Here is a 24,997-nt window from a genome sequence, read left to right as displayed (position 1 = left end):
AGTGACGTTTGCCTCAGATCTTTCTGTGATGACATAAAATGCGATGGGAGGTGCTGATTCCTGCCCACTCGGCCTTTCGCTGTTTCCCAAGGTAGCCACTCTCCTGAAGCTGGTGTGTGCTGCTTCAGTGCATGTTGTAGACTGGGACTACAGATGCGTTCTTTAGTGCTTCAGAAGGACATCTTGCAGTGTGTTCATGCACACGCACACACACGCACACGTGATCTGCAAATTTATCTTCCTTAATTCTTAGTACCAAATTGTGTGTGACATGTTTTAACCAATCTGGACTCCCCAGTGTAAACTAAAACTGCCATCTTTAGAGAGGAGCGAAGCATTTCTTGGGCTCATGATAGGATCGGGGGTCCTAGGAATACCCTACGCGCATGCGCGCGCGCGCACACACACACACACACACACACACACACACACACACACACACAGTGAGAACCACTATCCTGAATCCTTGGTATCTGGCGTCAGGCTTCAAGGGGACACCTGAGCTGGTTTCTCATGGGGGTGAGCTGCCCCCTTCCTTCCCTGGCTCTGCTTTCTTCTTCCTACTCCTACTGCCATCCCTTTCCAACTTTCCAGTGGCCACCGTGACGCTAGTGGGAGGAGAAGGCTTGGCGGTGGGGCACGGAGTCATGGTGGGGACAGGATGCATCGTGATGGGGACTGTGGTCTTTTTTCCAGGAGATGACCTCATGCGCTGTGTGGACCTCTACAACCAGGCCCAGTCCAAGTGGTTTGAAGAGATGGTGACCACCACATTGGTAAGTGGTCAGGGATGTGTGGACATGACGGTAGAGGCTGATGCAGAGCGGCCCCTGGTGGTTGTTAGCGGGCACGGGGGTGATGGGATGGAGTGACCCTGGAGATGGTCATCAAACCTACTTCAGTGTTGGGGTCAAAACCTCAATCTGAGCCAGCTTATGTGGATTCAGATCTCTGCTCCGGCGCTTCCTAGCTGTGTGGACGTGGGCAGGGTTGGGTTGGATATGGCTACATCCTTCTTGGACTGTCCCCTGAGAGGTCAGGGTCAACTGAGAACTCAACTAAGTGGACAATGGCCTCTTTAGGAAAAATAGCCAAGCTATGGGAAGAGAGGACCCCACCACACACACACACACGAGATGCAGGTCCTTGATAGGAGATCCTTGCAAAGTGGATGGATGGGTGAGGTTGGCACTACATAGAGGGTGGGGGGAGGCCTCTGACCAAGGGTGAACAACAGGCGGCAGGGCCGATAATGCTTTCCTGAGTATTTCTTGTAAAGGAGCAGCATCTCTTTATCGATCAGCACCTGACTGAGTGGACAGCGAAGTGTGGCTGGGGCTTGGGCCAGATGGGACAGGAGGCATCATGCCAGGTGCTCATCGGATCATCCCACTACCTAAAGCCACCCCTGTCCATCCAGCACAGGACTCACCAGCTGCCTTCCCCAGGTGTCAGCCCACCAGAGCAGATTAGAGGCCTCCACCAGGGACAGTGGCCTAGTTTTCCTCCTGGTTAATCTCCTAATTAAGCCCCCTGCTTTACCCCCCTTTTCTGGTTAATCACCTGGGCAGTGACCTAGTTGGATGCAGAATAACAGCCTGATCCCCTAGATTCCAAAGACACAAAACCATCTAGAAACCGGAGGACAAACCCCTTCCCCTCTCCCCTTTGACAAAAGCTGCGCCATGTGCAGCCCCGTCTGCCTCCCTGGCCTGGTCTCTATTGCGGCCGCAGCACTAGGCGTGGGCAGAGGAAGGGAAGCTGCTCAGCAGAGGCCCAGGGACAAGGTCCCGGGAATGTGTGGCATGGAGCTCCCATGTGTGTCCCCTTGCTGCACCCCATCAGGGCACCAGGGCTTGGGCTGCGTGGGTGCGGTGCCATGAGTAACAGCCCGATGGACTCTGGTTTAAATCCTGTCTCCCCCATCATTCCTTGTCGCTTTGGGTGAGCCGTGTTGTTGCCTCTCTAGGTGTTAGTTCCCTTGCTGGGAGAATGGGGATCATAACAGAAACGATCTCTTAAAATTGTAACGAGGACAGTTAAGGAACGCACGGAAAGCCGTCAGCACGGTGCTTGGCGGAGCAGGCTTTTCAGGAAGTAAAACAGCAGCTGCTGCTGTCATCAGCTTCACCTTCACCCGAGATAACGGGGCACGCTCTTCATCAGACCCCAGAGAGTCAGATGGGGCAGGATGTCCACAGCCAGTGACTTGCGTTTTGCCGTCTTGGTGGGAGGACCCCCAAGTGGAGGGGATGTGCTCAGAGTTCTCTGGCCTTTGCTTTCTCGGCAGGAGCTAGAGCGGCTGGAGGTGGAGAGGGTAGAGATGATCCGGCAGCACCTGTGCCAGTACACGCAGCTGCGGCATGAAACAGACATGTTCAACCAAAGCGTGAGTCTCCAGCCCAGCAGGACTCCTGGGCGACACGGGGCCTGGGGAGAGCCGCCTGGTGCTAGGCCGTGGCCAAGTGGCTGCTGCAAGTGAATCTGTCCTAAAGGCGGGCAGTGGGCAGGTGCTGTGGCCTGGGGGTGGCCTTGTGGGCTGGGCCTGTCAGCATTGTCCTGGACGTCCGTGTGAATCCAACCCTGACATGTGAAGTGGACTCACCTGTGAGCTGTTACCCCGAGAAAGAAGCTCATAACAGTTATAGTAGCTGAAGACATTAGTAAATTTCTTAAAAAACAAAACCAAAAAAAAAAAAAAAAAACCGACTTCTGGAAATATTCAAAATACCTAAAGCTCAAATTTTATTTGTCCTGTTCTCTGGTGGTGAATGTGGGGTACAAGGGAGTAAGACAGCCTTTCAGACCCTCCTGGCTTCTCATCCAGGCCTGGAGTCTGCAGGGTGAGAAGCAGGGTCCGGATGCGTTTTGGGCTTCCCCGTTCACAGCCCTCTTCGTGTGCTGTCCCTCAGATGGGCCTCCCCTGGGGCCCTGGAGCCCTCTAGAGAGGCTGCTCTGAGAGACACTAAGGCGAGGACAGCATGTCTCAGAGGAGCTCTCCCCAGCTTGGCTGCTGTCTCTGACGATGTCACGTATTCTCTGTCTCTTGCAGACAGTCGAGCCCGTGGATCAACTGCTTCGAAAAGTGGACCCGGCCAAAGACAGGGAGCTGTGGGTCAGAGAGCACAAGACGGGCAGCATACGCCCTGTGGACATGGAGATCTAGATGGGCCTGTGCAGTTTCGGGGGGTCCTGCTGGGGAGGGGGACTGGGCTCCCACCATGGAGCCCATGCTGAGTGGATGCCCCCCACCCTTTCTCCTGGGGCCACTGAGGAGAGGGCAGAGAGCTGGTGATTCCAGAAGGGTGACTCGGACGGCCTAGCTGGGGGCTCCCCTGTATTCCCAGGCCCAGAAGACAGACCCACAGCCCTGCCCTTGTCTCTGAGGCTAAAGACCCCCTGATTTCCGTGCTGTGCTTGCCGCTCTGAAACAAACGGAGGCTGGAACTTTGTGGTCCCTGCCGAGTTTTGTAGGGGTCACCGTCACATGCTTGTGCCCTGGAAGCCCCAGAGCTCTTCCTCCAGCTGGCTCCCTTGTCTCCAGGGCTTTGGAGGATCAGGGGAGGGAGGTCTCTGTCTGTAAGCCAGGTGTCAGGATCAGCATCATGGGTAGAAGGTGCCATTCAGTTCACAGCCGCACCCAGAATCCTTTGCAGCCCTCCTTCTTTATTTTTTTTCCCATTGCATTCTGGGAGTCCACATCTGGCTTTCTCAGCCACTGTTCATCACCAGGGGTTTTAGGAGGAAGGCTTGGCTCCTGTCTTCCCAGACCCACCATGCCTGGAGAGGTCAGGATGGAACTACCTCATTCGGCAAATTAGCCCCAAATCGCGCGCTGCATCCCGTGTCCTATGAGATCAGGCGCCGTCTGTAAAGTCTTCTCTGGAAATGCCAATCATCCTTCCCCCAGCTGCTTCCTCGGGGAGGCCCCTGCCCCCACCCTGCCACCCCTTCCCAGTCTCATTAGAGGAAGCTTTCCAAAGTTCTCAGTTATCAAGACCTCATCCAGCTCATCCAAAGGCTTCAGGGATGGAAACAAACCAGCTCGTCTCAGAGGCCAGCAAGCTGGGGCCTGTCCACTACTTTGCCCTCTGCACCTTTGGGCTGCCCTGGCCCCCTCTCCCAGGCCACCCACCACAGGCTCTTAATGAGGCCAGGTCAGTCCTACATGGGAGATGGGTTAGGGCAAGTCTTTGTCATCGCCCAGATGGCTCTGTCTTCTTGTATATGGCAGGGCTGGGACTGCTGTCCCTTGTATGGTTTTCTGTCACTGGTGGGCACTGGACAGGCATAGCAGACTCTCTTGTGGCCACACTGGGTTGTTGCCTTTCAGACAGTGTCCTGCCACCTTTGCTTCCAGCTCCTTCTGGACGTTCCAGAGCCCTGCACCAAACCCTCACTTGGTGACGGCACCTTCTTTCCCTCTCTCCGTCTTCCAATCCCTGGAAAAGTCTGGTCTGAGTGTGACTTGGGAAGCTTTCAGTGCTGCTGTTTGGTCCAGCTCATTACTTTCTCTACCACAGCAAACACATTCTCCACCATGTCAGTCTAAAGACTCAGCCCCAAGGGCCGGGAGAAGCGTGAGCGAGGGGCAGATTCTAGTCGGGAACCCGTACCCTAGAAATCCATCTTTCTCCTTCTTTGCCATTGACCACTTTGGGTTTGACCTGCACATCTGCAGTGAGGGCAGAATTCAAGAAGCACAACTCACTGGTCTTTCAGTCTTAATGTGCTAGAAACCGATGACTTACTAATCTCTAATTTTTTGGCACCTCTATCATTGAATGAGAATTGCTTTCTTATAATTCACATTAGAAAAATGCCTAATATACTAAAGTAAACCAAACATTGTTACTTTTCTCTTGTTCTTGAAGCATGGCAACCAAAAAGGCCGACACAAAGGCCTTCACCGACATGAAGACCTCCTGGTAGGATCTGTCCATGGGATGGAGAACCACTCAGTCCAGATCTGGGGTTGGGTCATGACACCAGCTACCGATTTTAGAATATTATTTCTTGGTTTCTTTATGAAAAATGGGTGCTAGTGGTAATTGCTTTGTGGCTTAGTAAACTACTTTGTGGATGATTTCCAAACATTCAAAGCCAATAGCCTTGTTATTAACAAGATATTTTGAGTACAATATGGCTCATTGACTTTTCCATTTCCATCTGAGGATTCCAGAGTCCTCTGTTCATCCCTGGGATACAGTGAGCTCTCTTGCGTCTTCCAGGGTAGCTCAAGTTGGCCCAGTTTGGGCCAGTCCATTTTTGGAGGTCACTCTTTCCCCTTCATCCCCTCCTTCTCTTTACCCCCTTCACGTACTTCCTTTCTTTCTTCCCTCTGTTATTCATTCATCAAGCAAGTTAAAGCCATTGGGCTACGATCTAATCTGAGGACACCATATGGCCCTGTCATCAGGGAAGCCCATGATCTCTCGTCTTCAGGGGCCTTACAGGTCAGCAACCTTGGCATTCATATATAGGTACTCTGCAGAATTCAAGTTTTCAGAGGTAAGTCTGTTGCGCTGATTAATCTACATTCATTTGTTCAGTGAATGCTCAAGACAAGCCAGGCATGCCGAGAAGTGGTGCTGTAGTTGTAAGATGGGCATTCCTCCGCTCTCCTCTATTCTCCATGTTGACGGGGAAGCGTATAATAAGAGCATTGTGCGCTCTCCACACTTAACCCTCTGGGATTCTTTATTATAAATATAAACTACCGTCGTGAGGCATTTACCTATTGGATGGAAGGTAGACAGCAACAAGATTTTAATCACCTGGTCCCCAGACCCTCACGGCCCATATCCAACTCGAATTGCAGAAATTTCTTTGTTTGCTTTAAATAACTCTTTACAAATAAGGGCTGGGCACGGTGGCTCATGCCTGTAATCCCAGCACTTTGGGAGGCTGAGGTGGACGGATCACGAAGTCAGGAGATCGAGACCATCCTGGCTAACACGGTGAAACCCCATCTCTGCTAAAAATACAAAAAATTGCCCAGGCGTGGTGGTGCGTACCTGTAGTCCCAACTACTAGGGAGGCTGAGGCAGGAGAATTGCTTGAACCTGGTAGGCGGAGGTTGCAGTGAGCCGAGATCATGCCACTGCACTCCAGCTTGGGCAACAGAGCAGGGCTGGAGTCGCCAGTCCAGACCCCTGTGTGTATGAACAGGGGCCCCTTTCTGGTTGAAATCAAGATTAGGATACAACTGAGAAAATAAAAGACTGCACTTTGGAGTGGCAGGCACGCTATCTGGGTTTTTGTTTTGTTTCTGTCCTGGTGCTTAGGTGAGGACTTAGCTGGGTTTATTCAAAGTGGGTGAGTCTGGGCTATTCTTGAGAACCTCCATTCCATTTCTGAGAATAAATCAGCCCCTTTTACCTGCCTCCACCCAAGAGACTGATGCACAAGATCTGTTTGTGAAAGCCTGATTTAAAAAGAAAAAAAAAAAAAAAATCCTTAAGCCAAATGGTGTTCCAAGTTGGTTGCCATGAGAACCTCCAGGAAGAGCCACTTGTTACCCTCTATTCTTTCTAGTGCTTTCCATCAGTGGCAACACATAGGCCACTTGGACTGTGGAGATGGTGGCCCTGAGATTCTGTCAGTGGGACCATCCTGGGCCTCCTTTCTCCCTCCACTCGGCGCCCTGTTGGCCAAGGAGAATTTCTGCGGTGGGAGGCAGTGCTCCGTTGGTCAGGGTTGAGAAACAGCCAGGCACACCGAAACAGTGTACCAACGAATTCACCAACCAGGGCTTTGTTTCCCTGCCCTATGTGAAAACCAATCAATTACTAGATGAGTGGATGGATGCATACAAATCTGGGCTGAGCCAAAGTCCCTTTTGGAAATACAAGCCATAAAATTCGAAGGACGTGAGAGACCTTGGCTTGTTTAGGTGATTTTACTTCCAGCTGCAGGTACTCTTGACAAGGAGCGTTTAAACAGAAGGCTAGAGATGTACTCCTTGTGTAGGTAGGAGAGAGCGCTTGTAATGTTAAGTGGGGTACAGATCGGCTGCCCGCCCACATAGCCTGGATATCGTCTTATCCCCATAATCCTTCCATCCCTACAAGGCCCATCACCACCACCTTTTCCCAGGTTTATTGAGGTATGATTGACATCCAGTCAAATTCACCCTTTGGAAATATACAGTTCTGTGAATTTCAGCAAATTTATTGTCTTGTGACCATCGCCAAGATCAACCTGTTTTTATCGCTCCAAACAATTCCCTCCTCCTGCCCTCTTTTCCTGGCAACCCTGATTGATTATCTGATCCTATAATTTTGCCTTTTCTAGAATGTCATGTAAATGGAGTCACACTGATGTAGCCCTTTGAGTCTGGCATCTTTCCCTCAGCTGAATGCTTTTGAGTCATCCACGATGTGTGCGTGGTTTGTTCCTTCTCGTTGCCAGGAATTATTTCATTGCATGGATGCACTACTCTGCTTCTTTATTTTTTACACGGAGCCGTTTGCCCTGGAAGTTCTTGGCCCGGGGTCTTCAACTTGTTTGCACGACCACTTCCAGCTTGCTGCTTCCTTCAGCTCCCCAGGCTCCTCCTCCAAATGCCAGCTGTGCCCACAAGCTGTTCTTAGAGCTCACACTCGCCGTTTTGGCTCGTGGTGGGTTTTTGGTAGTGCAGAAAGAAGCCAGGGATGGGAGGGGAGGGGAAGGGATGGATGGGTGCTCAGTTGCTGCTCACGTCTGCTGCAACCTGAAGCCTGCATCTCAGCCAATAGATCTGCTCCCTTCTGGGACGCAGGCTTCAGTGTCACACGGTCCTTGGCGCGTATGGGGCGTTGGGGGCTTTGAAAGGCGAGCAGCGACAGCATGGACAAGAAGGCGGGGGCTGGCCCTGGGGCTCATCACGATGCTTTCCTGGATCTGTTGCTTCATCTGCAAGCTGAGGGTATGTGTTCTAGATGAGTGTCTCAGGCCACCGGCAACTGCATGCACCTCCTCCCCTTCTTGTTTCCAGTGATGTACCCTGCACACGTGTTCATGCTGTCTCTGGCTCTTACCTGCACAGTCGTGCATTGAATTGCCTCAAGTCCTGGTGAGAGAGAGTTGCCTTGGCACTTTTCCAATAGCTAAAATTAAGAGTTTTATGAGCTGTTAAGAATGAGGTAGTTTCTCCTAGGACCCCCAAAGAAAGTGCGAGTAACGACCGTTTGGGTCTCCTTCACCAATCTTTGATAGTATGTTCTGGAGTCCACTCCCCAGGAACCAGGAAAGGTACGAAGATGGAGTCTTTGTCGCAGCTGGAGCCTTGCTCAGCTGGTGGTCACACAGCCTGGCCTGTGCCTACACCCCACCAGATGGTGGTACGTGGTGGCAGGGACAGGACCACACCCAGCTAAGGCCAGACCGGGCTGAGTGTGACCCCCAAGGTAAACAATCCTCTAAGCTATGTCTTGTTCATGCCCCCTGCTCAGTGAAAGGTAAGCCCTGAGACCAGTTGGGTGCCTCTCTATGCGAACCAGAGACATTTCTGGATCCAGAGCAGGTGAAGATTAGGGCCAGGAAGCCTGAGCCTCCGGGGCCTCAAGGTAGGGAGCCAAGGAGGCTGCCAGGACTCTGCTGGGTGGAATTTTGCTCGGGAGGACTCTTGTCTCCCTCTCAGGAGTATTTCTTTTGAGGCTTTCCTGGAAGTGAAGAAGCAATTCCCGTTGCAGCAGGTTAGAGCGAGAATCAGACAGCAAAAACCAGTGCGCTTCTCCCCACGTTCTAAATGTCAGGAGGCTTTGCTGGGAGGTGTCTCCGGGGGTGACGTGAGCTTGGGGTGATGGCCTTTGGAGATGGCATGTGGTGTTCGGGACTGTTCCTTGGTGTTTGAGGGAAACTTCAGTGAGATTGCAGTGGAATGTAAAGAGGTCAGGGCACATGGGTGCTCTCTCAGGGTGGGGTGACTTGGAGACCTAGAGGGAAAGCCTGCTATGCAGGGGGAGGGCACAGGACTGGCCCTGCTCTGCTGCCTCCTTTGTCCCATAACCTGAAGTTAAGTCACATCCCCTGTCGGGACTTCCGTGCACTCATCTGTCAAGTGGGGCTACCTCCCTTCCAGCATCACCTGCATGAGACGGGCTGTCGGGGGTTGTGGGTTTCAGGCAGCTGTGTGGACCCAGGGACAGACCTTCAAAGGGACGCCAGCCATCCTTGGTGACAGGGGCCCCAACTTAGCATCCCTTCCCTTCCCTTAAGAAGGAGATGACCAGAGACAACCCCTTCACAGACACGAGCACATCGGCAAACCCTATGAGAGTGGAATTTTCTAACAAAATAAACTTGCTTGTTTGATCTGTTTTCTGTAACTTTTGCTAAATACTTTATACATTTTTCATGTTAAAGAGCTGTGTCTCCCGCCAGCACTTCTCACCCCGGTATGAATGTGTGTCCTCCACATTGTATATCCTTCCACCCTCTGGCTGCCTAGATCAGTAAATAAAATTGATGTAATATAATTTATAAGTAACACTGTTGAAACCCTGATCCCAGTGGAGGCTGCAACCCACCTGCCCCCGCCCCCCCCAACCCCTGTTATCGCATTTGTGTGTATTAACGCTGAAGAATTAAATGTTTAAAGAGTTTAAATTTTGAAGGCGTTTGCTATATACAGTTGTCCTGCATTATTATAAAGAGTTTTCAGGAAGTTAAATCCCATCTCGTTTTTTCTTCTTTGGCTCCGTGTGTATCCTGAGATGCTTAGATTCATCCCATGTAAAATAAACTGTCCAGAGACACTGGGTCCCCCTAGGTGACCCTCTTTCCTGGAGGGCTGCCACATGACATTCTTCATGTGACCTGTCTTGGCATTCCTCCCAGGCTCTTGAGATTGGTGGTGATTTCACCTCCGATGACTTAGTGGGAGACAAAGGGCATCTGGATACTGGCGCCCAAATGGATGCTATGCTTCTGGCCTCAGGCCCCTCCCCCTGGTGACTTCCTGTCTCTGTGGGTTCCAGCCCTCTGCTTCCCTCCCGTCTCTAGAGCTCCTGGCTATTTCTTTTCTCATCCATCCATCCATATATATATATATATATATATATATATATATTTTTTTTTTTTTTTTTTTTTTTGAGACAGAGTCTCGCTCTATCACCGAGGCTGGAGTGTAGTGGCATGATCTCAGCTCACTGCAACCTCTGCCTCCCGGGTTCAAGTGATTCTCCTGCCTCAGCCTCCTGAGTAGCTGGGACTACAGGCATGCCCCACCTTGACTGGCTAATTTTTATATTTTTAGTAGAGAGGGTTTCACCATGTTGGCCAGGCTGGTCTCGAACTTCTGACCTTAGGTGAGCCGTCCGCCTCGGCCTCCCAAAGTCTTGGGATTATAGACGTGAGCCACCAAGTCCAGCCCATCCATTTATTCATTCAATAATTACTGAGCATCTGGTATATACCAGACACTGCTCTAGGTCCTGGGAACACACCAGGGAGAGCCCTGCTCTCAGGGAGCTTACATTCTAGCAGACAAAAACAGTAGACGTACTACGTTCTGTGATGTGGGTGTGGACGGTGTTAAGTGTTGTGGAAAAGAAAAACAGGACAGGGTGAAGGTGGGTATGTTGCAGTATTCAATAGGGTCATTTGAGTGGCCTCATTGAGAAGGTGGTATTTGATCAAAGACAAGGAGACCTGGGAGGGACCCTCGAAGGTCACCGGAGGAGAATGTTCCAAGCAGAAGAGATGCTCGTGTATCTGAGGCCAGCCTGGCTGGCGTGGAGGGAGTGAGGAGGGAAGAGCAGATGAGGAATGTGGAGGGCTGCCATGTTCTTCGAATGACCGTCTCGGCGTTCCCCCTAGGCTCTTGGGATTGGTGATGATTTTACCTCTGATGACTTAGCAGAGAGACAAAGGGCACCCGCCCCTTTTCGTCCCTTCTTGGGGGTGCCAAAGTGCTGCCTGTTGCAGGCTTTTGGCTTTGACGGGGAGAAGTGGGCAGCCATCGTGCATGACCTGATTTCATGGCTATGGGGCTCGCTGCAGGGCTGTAAGGGGACAAGAGCAGAAGCAGGAAGAGCTATTAGGGGGCAGAGGTGACGCTGCCTGCATGAGGCAGGTGCAAGGGAGGCAAGAAGAATGGTCTGGTTCTGGATGCACCTTGAAGGTAGAGTCAAGATAATTTCTTGATAGATTGGAGAGGGTTGGGACTGAAAGAGAAACACTGAGAATGACGCCAAGAACCTCAATCCAAGTCATCAAAAGGATGGATTGTCACTTTCTGCAATGGGGACAGCTGTGGGAGGAGGGTCCTTCCCCATTCTCTGTCTCCCCCGCCACCTTCTCCATACCCCCTTTTCCCTCTCAATGCAGACTTCTCTGCAGGTGCTGGCTCCAGGCCAGAGGGCAGGAGGGTCATCTTGGCCTTCAGCTCATAAAAGGCAAGGTCGAGCAATGGGGAAAGGGTGGGGTCTGGGTCGCCTCCCAGCTAACAGCCGAGATGGAGCTCCTGTTTGAGGGGACAGGGCCAGCTTCTGGGAAGCATATTTCAGTGCAGCGAGGAGAGCGAGATGCAAACTGGGATCCTCTGCCTGGAGATGAAGCCTTCTCCTCTAGAGAAGACTTTGGGGTTTGGGAGAGCTTATGGCCCCAGCTCAGACTTAACAAATCGCCTCACCATACATCATCTCCAACAGCTTGTTTGGCTAAGGAGCATAAGCTCTCCCTCTGATAGAAGATGTTTATGCAGGTTTTCAAACAAACCTCCAGGTCATGACCCCTTGCTCTGAGCATCAACACAGCTGCCTGCGATCCCCTGAGGCCCCTCCTGGGCACAGCAACCTGGAGAATGTGGACTGTACCAGGCTGCTTCCGACCTGGGTCCAGCTCCTTCCTCCTTGTGCCTGGAGAGAACAGCAAGGACTGGAGGGCTCTGGCTGCCTTCTGCCTCGCCCAGGGCCTCTTTCATTGCCATGGCAACCCCACATCCTCACCTACTTGTCCTCTAGGCTCAGGCCTCCTGTAATGTAGACAAAGGAAGCCTAAACGAAGAGCCTGGCAGATCTGGACTTTCCTTCCTCCTGGCATTGCCATTTAGCAACCATGTGACCCCAGGCTGGCGACGTGCCTTTGGGAGGCCCCACGTCTCACCTGTAACACTGGCCTCGCCTCATCTGCTGCAGGCTTGATGTGGACAGGGGTGTGATCCAGGAGGCACTTCTAGTCACCTCCTACTAGTGGCTCAGAGCAAGGGGTCGAGGCCTCTGACCTCACTCTCCCTTCATCCCCGGGGCTGCCTCAGGGCTGCAAGAAAGCTCTGGACGAGAATGCGATTCCAAGGTGTGGCTTGGGCTTGCTTGGTTCGTTAGTTTGTTTGAAGGCTGGTGACTGTTCTGTTTCTAACTGCTTTTGAGAATAAATGCACACTACAGGATGGTGAAAGCCTAGATACTCCTATTCAGAAGTAATATTATCACCGGGTGCAGTGGCTCACGCCTGTAATCCCAGCACTTTGGGAGGCCGAGGCAGGCAGATCTCCTGAGGTCAGGAGATCGAGACCAGCCTGACCAACATGGTGAAATCCCATCTCTGTTAAAAATACAAAAATTAGCCGGGCGTGGTGGTGCGTGCCTGTCATCCCAGCTACTCAGGAGATTGAGGCAGGAGAATCGCTTGAACCTGGAAGGTGGAGGTTGCAGTGAGCCGAGATCGTGCCACTGCACTCCAGCCTGGGCAACAGAACGAGGCTCTGTCTCAAAAAACAAAACAAAACAAAAAACAAAAAAATCTCACAAAGTGATGAGAAAAAATTTGAAAGTTCACACCCCCACCCAACTTGCAGGTTTCCTGCGATGTCTCTGAAACTGTTGTGTGCAGAGTGGCTGGAAGAGATGAGTCTGCCCTCGGTGCCCAAACCTCTCGCTCCTTCCAGAGTGATATCAGGTGGGCCTGGCAAGTGGCTTTCTCCCAGCAGCAGGGACCTACCTTCCGCTGCCACTAGCCTGTTAGTAAGTAGGCTAAAATCCCTACTTTACACTTTGAGATGCAAGGCAGGCGGATCACCTGAGGTCAGGAGTTTGCAAGACCAGCCTGACCAATATGGTGAAACCTCAATTCTACTAAAACTACAAAAAGAAAAAAAAAAAATTAGCTGGGCCTAGTGACAGACACTTGTAGTCCCAGATTCTCAGGGGACTGAGACAGGAGAATTGCTTGAAACCAAGAGGCGGAGGTTGCAGTGAGCCAAGAGTGCGCAACTGTACTCCAGCATGGGCAACAGAGAGAGATTCTGTCTAAAAAAAAAACCGCTTTACCTGCCTGCCTGGAGACTGTGGGGTTTAGTCTTCATACTTCGCACCCCAGGGCAAAAAAAGACAACTCTGCATCCACGGCAGCAAGGCTGGGGTTCTGAGTGTGTCCCCTCAAGCACGAGCACTGCGCTCCGCTAAGGAAAGTGCACGCCCACCCTCCCTTCCCTCTGGGTGACAAGAATCCAGGTGTGCAGCGTCCTCACTAGGGTGCTTCCTCATGCTTGATACTCCCCGCTGCGCTGCAGGGACACGCAGCCTGCCTTTGCACAGCTCCCTGTCTCTGATCACTCAGTTATTTACCCATTCACTCAGCAAACACGTTTTCTTGCCTGTTCACTCCAAGTCCCCTGCAGATGGACACCCTGCAGCCTGCCATGGAGCCGCAGATAGATTTTGTTTGGCCCACATCATGTTTTGTGATTTTGTTTTTGTTTCTGTTGTTTTGTTCTTTTGTTTTTTTGAGACGGAGTCTTGCACTGTCGCCCAGGCTGGAGTGCAAGAGTGAGATCTCGGCTCACTGCAACCTCCGCCTCCCAGGTTCAAGCGATTTTCCTGCCTCAGCCTCCCAAGTAGCCGGGATCACAGGCACCCGCCACCACACCCAGCTAATTTTTTGTATTTTTAGTAGAGACAGGGTTTCACCATGTTGGCCAGGCTGGTCTCGAACTCCTGACCTAGTGATCCACCCTTCTCGGTCTCCCAAAGTGCTGGGATTACAGGCGTGAGCCATCGCGCCCAGCCATGTTTTTTAGATTTCAAATTAATTGCCAAAGTTGAAAAGTGTGGAAATTGCATCGAAAATTCTGATTTCTGGATTTCTCTTGACTAATTAAGAAAAAAAAAAAAATCTCACGTTCCCATGTGACCACATTCGCTGGCAGCCCCTTCCCGAGGTGACACAGGCCTGGCTGCCCCCTGTTGGTCCCTGCAGGCAGTTCACCTTCACTCCCTGTGACTGATGGGCAATAACAAAATGAGTGTTTCGCATTAGCCGTGTGCCAGGTTCTAAGTGTGTCGCCCATATTGACTCACATCAGCCTCACAGTGACAGTGTGGTAGATGCTATGATGCCCATTTATTCAAGAAAGGCTTAATGGGGGCCCAAGCCTATCAGGTTCTGGAAATGGAAATGCATCTGGGAACAACACAGACAAAACCCTGTCCTTCCTGGAGCTTTCATTCCAGTGAGGGGACATGGGGTGTGCCGAAGACGGTGGGGGTGTGCTATTATAGATAGAGGGTCAGTATAGGCCTGGCTGAGCAGGTGACATTTAAGCAGAGACGTGACTGCAGTGAAGGGTTAGAAGAGTGTCCCAGGTGGAAAGAGGTGAAGAAACATGCCTGGGGCCACACAGCTAGTTAAGTAGCCAAGCTGGGACTTGAACCCATGCTGGCCCCAGAGCCTGTGCTCCTAACCACTGCATTCGAGGGCTTGAGGTGAGTTGCCAGCCCTGCCCTGAGATGCTCAGAGTTAGTGAGGAAGAGAAACGGGGAATGTGGCTGCCGTTAGAGGGCTGGGGCTGCAGGTGCAGGAGGCCCCAGCTCTGAAGGTTCCAACTTCCTGTCTTGCTCTAGTCTCTTCCCAGGAGACCGAGATGAATTGCCTGCCTGCCCCGGGCTCTTTATTTTAATCTCAGTAGGGTTCTGGGAGCACCCCCCCACCTCCACAAAGCTCCTGGGCCCCTCCTCCCTTCGAGGATTGCGAAGAACTGGTCGCAAATCCTCCTAAGCCACCAGTATCTCCATCTTCAGCTCACACCAGCCCTGAGCGCCAGCCTGCGGCCAGGGGACCACGCACGTCCCACCCACCCAGCGACTCCGCAGCCGCTGCCCACTCTTCCTCACCCATGGGGAACAGCAAAAGTGGGGCCCTGTCCAAGGAGATCCTGGAGGAGCTGCAGCTGAACACCAAGTTCTCAGAGGAGGAGCTGTCCTCCTGGTACCAGTCCTTCCTGAAGGACTGCCCCAGCGGCCGCATCACCCAGCAGCAGTTCCAGAGCATCTACGCCAAGTTCTTCCCCGACACCGACCCCAAGGCCTACGCCCAGCATGTGTTCCGCAGCTTCGATTCCAACCTCGACGGCACCCTGGACTTCAAGGAGTACGTCATCGCCCTGCATATGACCACCGCGGGCAAGACCAACCAGAAGCTGGAGTGGGCCTTCTCCCTCTACGACGTGGACGGTAACGGGACCATCAGCAAGAATGAAGTGCTGGAGATCGTCATGGTCAGTCTCCCCTCTCCCCTTCTGGCTGGGCGGCGCCAGGGTCACTTGGGGCTGGGGTCCCCTTGCTGCAGGGTGAGTGGAGCTGTGGGTGGAGCGGGGGATTCAGGCCACTGGCTCTGAGAGCCTGGTGCTCCAAGAGGCTGATATTGATAGACGGGTGGGCACTTACCCACAGCTTCGTTGTCTTCCTGAAGCAGAATCTGAATGTTTCTTAATACATCCACGTTATGCTTTGCTTCACGATGTTTGGGTCATCTATGGACCATATATACCACCGTGGTCCCATAAGATTGTAATGGAGCTGAAAAATTCCTCTTGCCTAGTGATGTCATAGCACAGTTACTTTATTTTAAAAATGCATTTAGTGTAGTCTAAGTGTATCTATACAGTCTGCAGTAGTGTACGGTAATGTCCTAGTTCTTCACATTCACTCGCTACTCGATTACTGACTCACCCAGAGCAACTCCCAATCCTGCAAGCTCCACTCATGGTAAGTGCCCTAGACAGCTCTACCATTTTGTATCTTGGTGTTTTGTTGTTGTTGTTGTTTTGTTTTTGTTGTTGTTTTTTGAGATGGAGTCTCACTCTGTAGCCCAGAGCTGGAGTACAGTGGCGCAATCTTGGCTCACTGCAACCTCTGCCTCCCGGGTTCAAGCAATTCTCCTGCCTCAGCCTCCCGAGTAGCTGGGATTACAGGTGCCCGCCACCACGCCCGGCTAATTTTTGTATTTTTAGTAGAGACGGGGTTTCACCATGTTGGTCAGGCTGGTCTCGAACTCCTGACCTCAGGCAATCCACCACCTCAGCCTCCCAAAGTGCTGGGATTTACAGGCATGAGCCACAGTGCCTGGCCCATTTTTTATCTTTATACTGTAGTTTTATCACATGTTTAGCTATGTTTAGATGTGCAGATACTTACCATCGTGTGACAACTGCCTGCAGCACTCTGGACAGTCACAGGCTGCACAGGTTTGTAGCATAGGAGCAAAAGGCTGGATCATGGAGCCCAGGGATGTAGTAGGCTCTACCATCTGGGTTTGTGCGAGGACTCTATGACGTTCCCACATGGAAATTGCCTAAAGATGTGTTTCTCGGAATGTATTCCTGTCTCTGAGCGACACATGACTATATTTACATTTTTTTCTTTCTCTCCATCCTTTGTTTCTTCCTTTCTTTATTAAAATATCCTTTGAAATTTTCAGCAGTACACATTCAACTTGAATCGCTATTCATTCTAAACACACTATGCTTCAAATATAAAGTAGAAAGAGGTCAAAGTTGGGGGCATGAACTCTGAGTTCTAGTTCTCATGTTCTCCCCAGCGTGGGGCGGATCGCCTGTACCACCCTTGAACCCGCACTTGCCATGCACGGCGTGGCTCCCCAGCTCCTGACAGGTTCCCTGTGAGGCGTACACGCTTCCACATGGTTCCCAACACGCCTTCTCCCCCATCCATACTGTCCTCGTGTCAGATCCTTTGTTGTGAAAGTAATGGCAAAAAACACAATTTTCCACCAACCTCGTAGGTGTCTTGAAAATGGTTTATCTAATGTATAAGTAACTCATGAAATTTAGAAACCTAGGCAAAAGAGATTAAAAATTGCTTCATCCAAGGAAAACATCCAAGGAAAACTTTTCTTAGTATATCGGTATATACCTTTTCAGTCTTTTACCTATATAATTTTAAACAATGTTAAAGCTATGACATATTCACATACGATTTTTATCATACATTTTTCAGTTGCTCTTTTATCATGAGTGCTTTCCATATCATTACATATTCTTCCAAAACAGTTTTTTGTTGTTGTTGTTCAGACAGAGTTTCACTCTTGTCGCCCAGGCTGGAGTGCAGTGGCGTGATCTCAGCTCACTGCCACTTCTACTTCCCAGGTTTGAGCAGTTCTCCTGCCTCACCCTTGCAAGTAGCTGGGATTACAGGCACCCGCCACCATGCCCAGCTAATTTTCGTATTTTAGTAGAGACAGGGTTTCGCCATGTTGGCCAGGCTGGTCTCAAACTGCTGACCTCAGGTGATCTGCCCACCTTGGCCTCCCAAAGTGCTGGGATTACAGGCGTGAGCTGCTGCACCCAATCTCTTCCAGAACGCTTTTAATAGCTGCTTGGAATTCTGGCTTATGGAAATGTGGAAATTATTGAACATTCCTATGTTTTTGGACATTAGGTTGTTTCCATTTCTCTCCTATTATACCAGTTCTAATTTCCTTCATTTGATTTTTTTTTTTTTTTTTTACTTATTCTTTTTCCATCCCCCTGCCCCTGCCACTTGCTTTATTATTCTAATTCCATTCCTGTTAGTAGAGACTGTTGTTCAGATGTTATATAACTTTGTATGCATTTGTAATCGTGCCTTCATTTGCATGATTACAAATGCACAAAAATTTTCCACCCTTATTAGGATAAACCATAAATAAAACAGCAAAGTGTGCAGCTTGTGGTCCATGGGCTTATCCTCAGTGCTCAGCTCAGGCCTCCCGTTCCGGCAGGCGTGTGTCTCCCTCATTGTTACCTTGGCACAGCCTGCAGAGAAAGCTCCCTCGAATTGGCTGTGGGGTCTCTGGGTGGCCTGGGACAGGGACTAAGTCTTCAGAGAGGCATAAACAATGCGGGGCCCAGCAGAAGCCTACAAATGGATACTCCTTGAAGAAAAGTAGGAAGAAAGGGAGGAGGGGGAAATGAGGGAGGGAGAGAGGGAAGGTGAAAGTCAGGAAGGAAAGAGGGGGAAGCAAGGGGAAGGAAAGAAGGAAGGGAGGGAGGAGAAGGAAAGGAGGGGAGAAAGGAAGAAAGAAGAAAGGAAACGGAGGGAGGGAGAGGCCATCAATGGCTGGGGCTGTGCAAGGTGGCAGAAGGCTCTGCTGTTCACCAGATTACAAGTTCATGGGCAGAGCACTGACTGGGGGAGTCACAAGTGAAGCGTTCTAGTCCTAGCTCTGACTCCAACTAGCAGTGTTGCTGTGGGAAAACCATTTTACCTTCCTGGGCCCAGGGTGAGGATTTGATTATTTTTGCAGCCTTTCCCGAGGCCCTGAAGGTCTGTCCCTCTGTGTTGGAAGTGGGGTGGGCAGGCAGTCACTCCCAGCTTCTAGCTGGCACACCTGTACATGGTACCCAAGGCCCTGCACAGACGGATAGGAGTGTAGGAACCACCTACACTTGCGTCCAGCTCAGAGCTCTGAGTGCTGCCAGTGAGGCCGCTGCCCTGGGCTGCTGGCTTTGGTCTCCTTGCTCCTTTTTCCAGCACCAGGAGGCTGAAGGGGAACTTCTCAAAGCTGTTGACCTTCCCTCCAGGATAATTTCACAGCCATTATTGCCCCTGCCTGACCTGCTCACAAGTGTCTCCAGGCAGGCAGAAGGCTCTGGCCAGAGCCAGTAACCTCCCAACTGCCACCCAACATACCTTTCTGCCCTTAGCATCCAAGGACCTACAGCCTCGAGTGTCCCTTCAGGACCCAGCCGGCACTGGTGCTCCTGAGCCAGTGGAATCCTAGAAACTTGGAGCTGGAAGGGTGCATGGAGCCCCCTTGTCCCTTTCCCTGATCTCACAGGTCTGGGGACACTTCATACTTCCCCTACACTGCATACCCAACTGCTTTATTAGAGGGGAGGGAGGCGAGAAGGATGGGATCCTTGAGCCCAAAGCTAATCCTTTCGCTGAACCTGTCCTTGAGCAGAAGGTTAAATAAGGGTCTTGCTGTACCATGGGAAGACCTTTGAAAAGTTCTTGTTGATGCCTCTCTCTCCCTCCCCTAGCCTTGCCCAACGCTCTCCAAGACCTTCCAGTGATAAGGAGGTGAGTGGGCTATGGCTTAACACAAGGATACCAATTCTAGAATCAAAATGCCTGGATTCAAATCTCTACTCTTCTCCTTCTAGCTGGGTGACTTCCAGCAAGTTAGTTGTCTCAGTTTTTTCATCCATAAAATGGGGCCAATCATACCTTCTTCATACAGTTATTGTGAAGACTAGGTGTAAAAAATGTTTAGAAAAGTGACACCTAGGCCAGGCATAGTGGCCCATGCCTGTAATCGCAGCACTTTGCGGGGCCAAGGTGAAAGGATTGCTTAAGCTCAGGAGTTTGAGACCAGTCTGGGCAACATAGTGAGACCCTGTCTCTACAAAAAATTCAAAGAAACTTGCTGAGCATGGTGGTGCGCACCCGTAGTCCCAGCTACTCAGGAGGCCGAGGTGGGAGGATTGCTTGAGCCCAGCGTGTCGAGGCTGCAGTGAGCCATGATTGCACCACTGCACTCCAGCCTGGGTGACAGAGCAAGACCCCATCTGGAAAAAAAAAAAAGAAAGAAAACAAAAAGAAGAAAAGAGAGTGACACCTATTAAGTACTCAACAAATGTTAGAATGTTAGCCGTTATTGCCATAAGTCAGTCTTACTGAGCAACTGAGGTACAGTATGAATCCAGAGGAAGAGGTTTACTCTTCTAAAACCTTTAGGCAGTAGGGTCTGAGGTAGTGATTCCCAAACTCCAACCTCAGGACTGCCGTCATATTTGCATCAGGAAGCTTTTTCTTTCTTATTTTCATTTTTTTAAATAAGTGAAGTTAATATGTTTACATGGTTAGAAAATCACAGTACAGAAAGGTACAAAATAAGACGCAAAAGGCTTCTTTGTCTCTTCCCTGAATTCCCTGTCCCTTATGAGGGCCTCAAAAATACAGATGCCCAGGTCCTACGCCCAGGAATTTTGATTCAGTAGATCAGGTGGGGGCCTGTACATCTGTATTATAACTGCTATCTGCTCCCACGGGCTGGTCGGGCACTGAGAGAGGGACATCGTGATGGAGGTGACCCAAAGTCCCTGATGTGTCTTCCGTAGTGTTTGTACCATTTTATATTCCCAGCAACAGTGGACCAGGGTTCCCTTGTCACCACACCCTTGCCAACACCTGTTATTTCTTGTCTTTTTTATTACAGTCATTCTAACAGGCGTGAGGTGATATCTCATTGTGGTATTGATTTATGTTTCCCTGGTGATCAGTGATGGGTTTCTTGATACTTGCTGGCCACTTGTACGTCTTCTTTGGAGAAATGTCTATTTGGGTCCTTTGCCCATTTTCTTTCTTTCTTTTTTTTTTTTTTTTTTTAGAGTTTCACTCTTGTCACCCAGGCTGGAGTGCAATGGCGTGATCTTGGCTCACTGCAACCTTCGCCTCCCAGGTTCAAGCAATTCTCCTGCCTCAGCCACCCGAGTAGCTGGGACTACAGGCATGCACCACCACACCCAGCTAATTTTGTGTCTTTAATAAAGACGGGGTTTCACCATGTTGGCCAGGCTGGTCTTGAACTCCTTACCTCCGGTGATCCACCTGCCTCAGCCTCCCAAAGTGCTGGGATTTACAGGTGTGAGCCACCGCACCCGGCCTCCTTTGCCCATTTTTCAATTGTGTTATTTGTTCTTTTGCTATTGAGTTGTAGGAGTTCCTTATATATTATATACAATGTGCATATTATATATAGAGAGAGACAGGGTCTTGCTCTGTCACCCAGGCTAGAGTTCAAAGGTGCAAAAACAGCTCACTGCAGCCTAGAACTCCTGGGCTCAAGCAATCCTCATCCTCCCGTGTAGCTGGGACTGTAGGCATGCCCACCACCTCTGCTAATTAATTTTCTCTTGTAGAGATAGAGTCTCACTTTGTTGCCCAGGCTGGTCTCAAATTCCTGCCCTCAAGTGATCCTCCTGCCTCGTCCTTCCAAAGTGCTGGGATGACAGACATGAGCCACCGCACCTGGCCCCTTATGTATTTTTGATATTAACCCCTTATAAGATACATGGTTTGCAAATGTTTTCCCTCATTCCATATGTTACCTTTTGATTTTGTTCATTGTTTCCTCTGACGTGGAGAAGCTCTTTAGTGTGATGTCATCCTGCTTGTTCATTTTGGTTTATGTTACCTGTGCTTTTGGTGTCATATCCAAAAAATTATTGTCAAGACCAGCATCAAGAAGCTTTTCCCCTGTTTTCCTCCAGCAGTTTGACAGTCTGAGGTCTTATGTTTAAGTCTTTAATCCATTTTGAGTAGATTTTTGTGTACAGTGTAAGATGTGGATTTTCTGGGGTTGCCAACCCCTTAAAGTTCCTTCTAACGAGTTTTTTCTTTCTGTTTGGTACAGGCTATTTTCAAAATGATCACTCCTGAGGACGTGAAGCTCCTTCCAGAGGATGAAAACACGCCGGAAAAGCGAGCTGAGAAGATCTGGAAGTACTTCGGAAAGAATGATGATGGTGAATTCCTCTTCCTTCATTGCTTTTGATTTTTCAACCATGGGCTATTCCCTGGGAACCCCAACAAGATTTATTCTTCTGAGTCACAGTGTCCAGGCAGGACAGGGACACCTCATTCCACTGTATATTTTTAGAGCTGTCTGAAAGGTTCGACAGGGGAATGGCCTTAAGCGTGAGCCAAAACTGTTTTCTGTACAATTAGAACAAGAGCAAACTTCAGCTCACCCCTACCTTTGAATTAATTTCAAGTCCCAAGTCAGTGGGATCTAAATTGCTATGGTTTTACTTTGGGAAGTTGGTTTGGGTCCTCTGAGAAACACCACCAAGATAGGATTAGATTTAAATGAGATTGCAAGAGATTTATGGGAGGAAAGGCTGATGAAGGAAAACAGGCAGGGATCGAGAGAAGGCTGGGAAAGCCATCAGACTGCCAAGAAGATCTGACCCCTGGCAGGGAGAGAGGGGAAGGAAGGAGAGTTAGGAAAGAAAGGAAGGTTAGGTAAGTAATGCCCGAGACAGTGCATTCTGAGGAAGTATTGACAGAGTCGATGGGGTGTCCTCAGTGCCCCTGTCAGTCTTGGTGCTCCTCCCCTGTCAGTCAGTGGCAGGAGGCAGCTCTCAGGAAGTGTGATCCTGCATTGTAGGCAGTGATGGACTGCAGCCCTCGGCTGCTGGGGCTGTGTGTCTGTGATGCTCATGGCCAACACAAGGAGGCTGCGGTAAAGGAGCTGGTATTAGGCTGGGGCTGCAAACACATGTGGCTAGAGGGGCAGGAATGATGAAAACAAGTCATGTGGACAGTAATCTACAAGCAGTGCGGATTGGCAAACAGCACAGGGTGCACCTCGGGTCTGATGGCTTCCAGCATATTCCATGTGGGAATATGGAACCCATGGTTGAGACATCATCTGATTTTTTTTTTAAGAGAAGCCAGCCATGGAGATTTAAAAAATGCAATGTGTCTCAATTGATAAAACACAGCGTGGCCCAAACACATCCAAGGGTCCTGTGTTAACCCCTTTGGTGACCTCTGGGGGCAGTCTCCTACCAGGGTCAAGAAGAAAAACCTGAGCAGGATGCTAAATAAGGGCAGAGAGAAATGATCCTGCCCCTCCTAATCTGCCAACAAATGATGAAATAAGAGAAGCACGAAGGTCATTGGGGTAGGAGGGACATAGGACACAGAATTTAAGGAGGCGCTCGTTCTCAGGGATCAACAATGCACTCACAGGACCTGAAAGTGAGTGCCTCCTTAAATTCAGGCCTTGGTACTTTACCCACCTTTCCGTCATCAGCCCTGATTGGCACCTCTCCTTTGAGCACTTTCTCCTCCTTGCACAGACATTGGCTGCCAAGATGCCTTCTTTCGGCACTTCGCCCACTGGCTCCTTAATTGGCTTCCTGACCTCCCTCTGGGTCTGTTCATGTGTCGAGCCCTGTGTTCTGCTCCTGGAGTGTTTGCTGGAAACCACCCCAGTGAACACCCCAGGAGGGCATGATGTCAGAGGCTGACGTGTTACTAGGCTGACGTGTTACTCCTGTTCGTGACATGCTGTACGTGTTTCCACATGGCCCATCTGGAGACAGTGCCTCACGGCAGAGTCAGGCTTTGATGGTGGGAGTTTCAAGCTCTCTGTGGGATGGATGGGATGTTAAAACCCAAGACTTGTGCAGGAAGCCATCCTGGATCCTAACCCAGAAGGGATTAAGGGTATCCAAAAACGCCCAGAGCATAAGTCAGAAATCACTTTCAGTTCAGCAAAGCTTTGTTGAGCACCGACTCTGTGCTAGGCACTGTGAACATACAACAGAAAAGAGCATCTGTCTCATGCAAGAGGTATTTCTGTGTGTGACTGCCTTCCCCGCCAGATCAACAGTTTCCCAAGGAGGGACTTCATCTCACGCTCTTCTATTGTACACCCCACCTCCGCTCCCTGCGGGGACCTTGGCTCCAAGCACAGTAGCATCTGGGCTCAGGACCATGCATTTAACTGGACTGATCTGAATACAGTAAACCACCTGATAAAAACACCAGAAAACCAGGTGTGGCTGCAACAAGGCTGTCTCAGTCCTGATCCCAGATAAGGAGGCAGATGAGACTGGGGGATGCAGGGATGGATGCATAGGAAGGGGTCATGGCGGAGTTGTCAGCCAGGAGTCATGGGGCTGCCTGTGTGCTACAGGTGCCAAAGCGACCTCTCTGCAAGCCACACTCCCGCTGGCGTGATCTCATGGGGGCCCCTCACCTCTGTCTGTGGGGACGTTGTTCCCTGCTTCTCAGCTGAGACTCTGGGCCTGACACCCAGATTGTTTTGCTATGCTCAGTTCCCCAGAAGCTCCTCCTGAACTTGATCTTTGAAACTTGAGCTAATCCAGAAAATAGAATAACAATTAATAGTTATTCATTATTGAAGTATTTAATAGCCAGCAAGGCAGGGGCACCGGCTGATCGGAAGAGGCACATAGCACAAGACTGGCATCTCGGGGCCCCCTCCAGTGCCAGTCATTCACCTCCCTTTGCTGGTCCCCAGGGAGCTCCAAGGGTCATGGGAAAGGAGGTGGGTATCTGGATTAGGGTGGGAGAATATTGAATACTCAGGGCCACTGAATATTCAATATTTTCATAATAGATACATTCACAATGGGGATACTGGCTGGATGTCAGCCTCATCGCAGCTTGCTTGGCTATCAATCCTGGCTGTTTTATGTATGTATATATATTTTTCCCAATGCACAGATAAACTTACGGAGAAAGAATTCATCGAGGGGACCCTGGCCAATAAGGAAATTCTGCGACTGATCCAGTTTGAGCCTCAAAAAGTGAAGGAAAAGATCAAGAATGCCTGATGCCAACTGTTCAGTTGTCCTCCCTCCACCCACCACTCACACGACACCCATGAGCACGTGTGCACGCACACACATGCACACATCCACCCCAGGGCCAAGAGAAAGACCTGCACACAAGCCCACAGCACAGCTCCCTGCCAAACTGAAGCATCTGTAGTGACCCACTGGTTCCTTCTTCCTGGGTCTTCAGCGTCCCTCCCATCATCCCCGGTCCCACCCCTCCCTCTGCCCACCAGCCCATGGCCCTGTGCTAATCCCAGGATTAGGCCATAGGAGTCCTAAGTGTCACCCCGCTGTAAGCTCCTTTGTGGAGTGCTGGGTAAGCAGTTTCCAATAAATGTAAGCTGAGCTGGGCACATGGCTGCTGGTCATCCTTCACCTGGAAAGGAAATGATTTCTGTCGGCCACACCTCAAAG

At 50.5% G+C, this 24,997-nt stretch overlaps 2 protein-coding genes across 6 annotated transcripts in view; both read left to right on the top strand.

Annotated features, from left to right (window-relative positions):
* Positions 1-9,655, top strand: part of GAS7 (growth arrest specific 7) — a 287,691-nt gene extending 278,036 nt beyond the window's left edge. For all 5 annotated transcript variants that reach the window (XM_073004691.1, XM_073004695.1, XM_073004694.1 and 2 more), the window contains exons 12-14: positions 697-776; positions 2,291-2,389; positions 3,053-9,655. In XM_073004691.1, the coding sequence (XP_072860792.1) occupies positions 697-776; positions 2,291-2,389; positions 3,053-3,166 (293 nt within the window). In that variant the 3' untranslated portion in view covers positions 3,167-9,655. The remainder of the gene's footprint in view (positions 1-696; positions 777-2,290; positions 2,390-3,052) is intronic.
* Positions 9,656-10,100: 445 nt separating this feature from the next.
* Positions 10,101-24,928, top strand: RCVRN (recoverin). The gene is made up of 3 exons (XM_008010350.3): positions 10,101-15,478; positions 21,622-21,733; positions 24,471-24,928. The coding sequence occupies exons 1-3, from the start codon at positions 15,098-15,100 to the stop codon at positions 24,578-24,580; spliced, it is 603 nt and encodes a 200-aa protein (XP_008008541.1). The 5' UTR covers positions 10,101-15,097; the 3' UTR covers positions 24,581-24,928.
* The last annotated feature ends 69 nt before the right edge of the window (positions 24,929-24,997 follow it).

This window comes from Chlorocebus sabaeus, chromosome 16, assembly GCF_047675955.1.
Source record: "Chlorocebus sabaeus isolate Y175 chromosome 16, mChlSab1.0.hap1, whole genome shotgun sequence".
Taxonomy (NCBI): Eukaryota; Metazoa; Chordata; class Mammalia; order Primates; family Cercopithecidae; genus Chlorocebus; species Chlorocebus sabaeus.
Note: the sequence above shows the minus strand (reverse complement) of the source record. Positions and strands in the feature narration are given on the sequence as shown.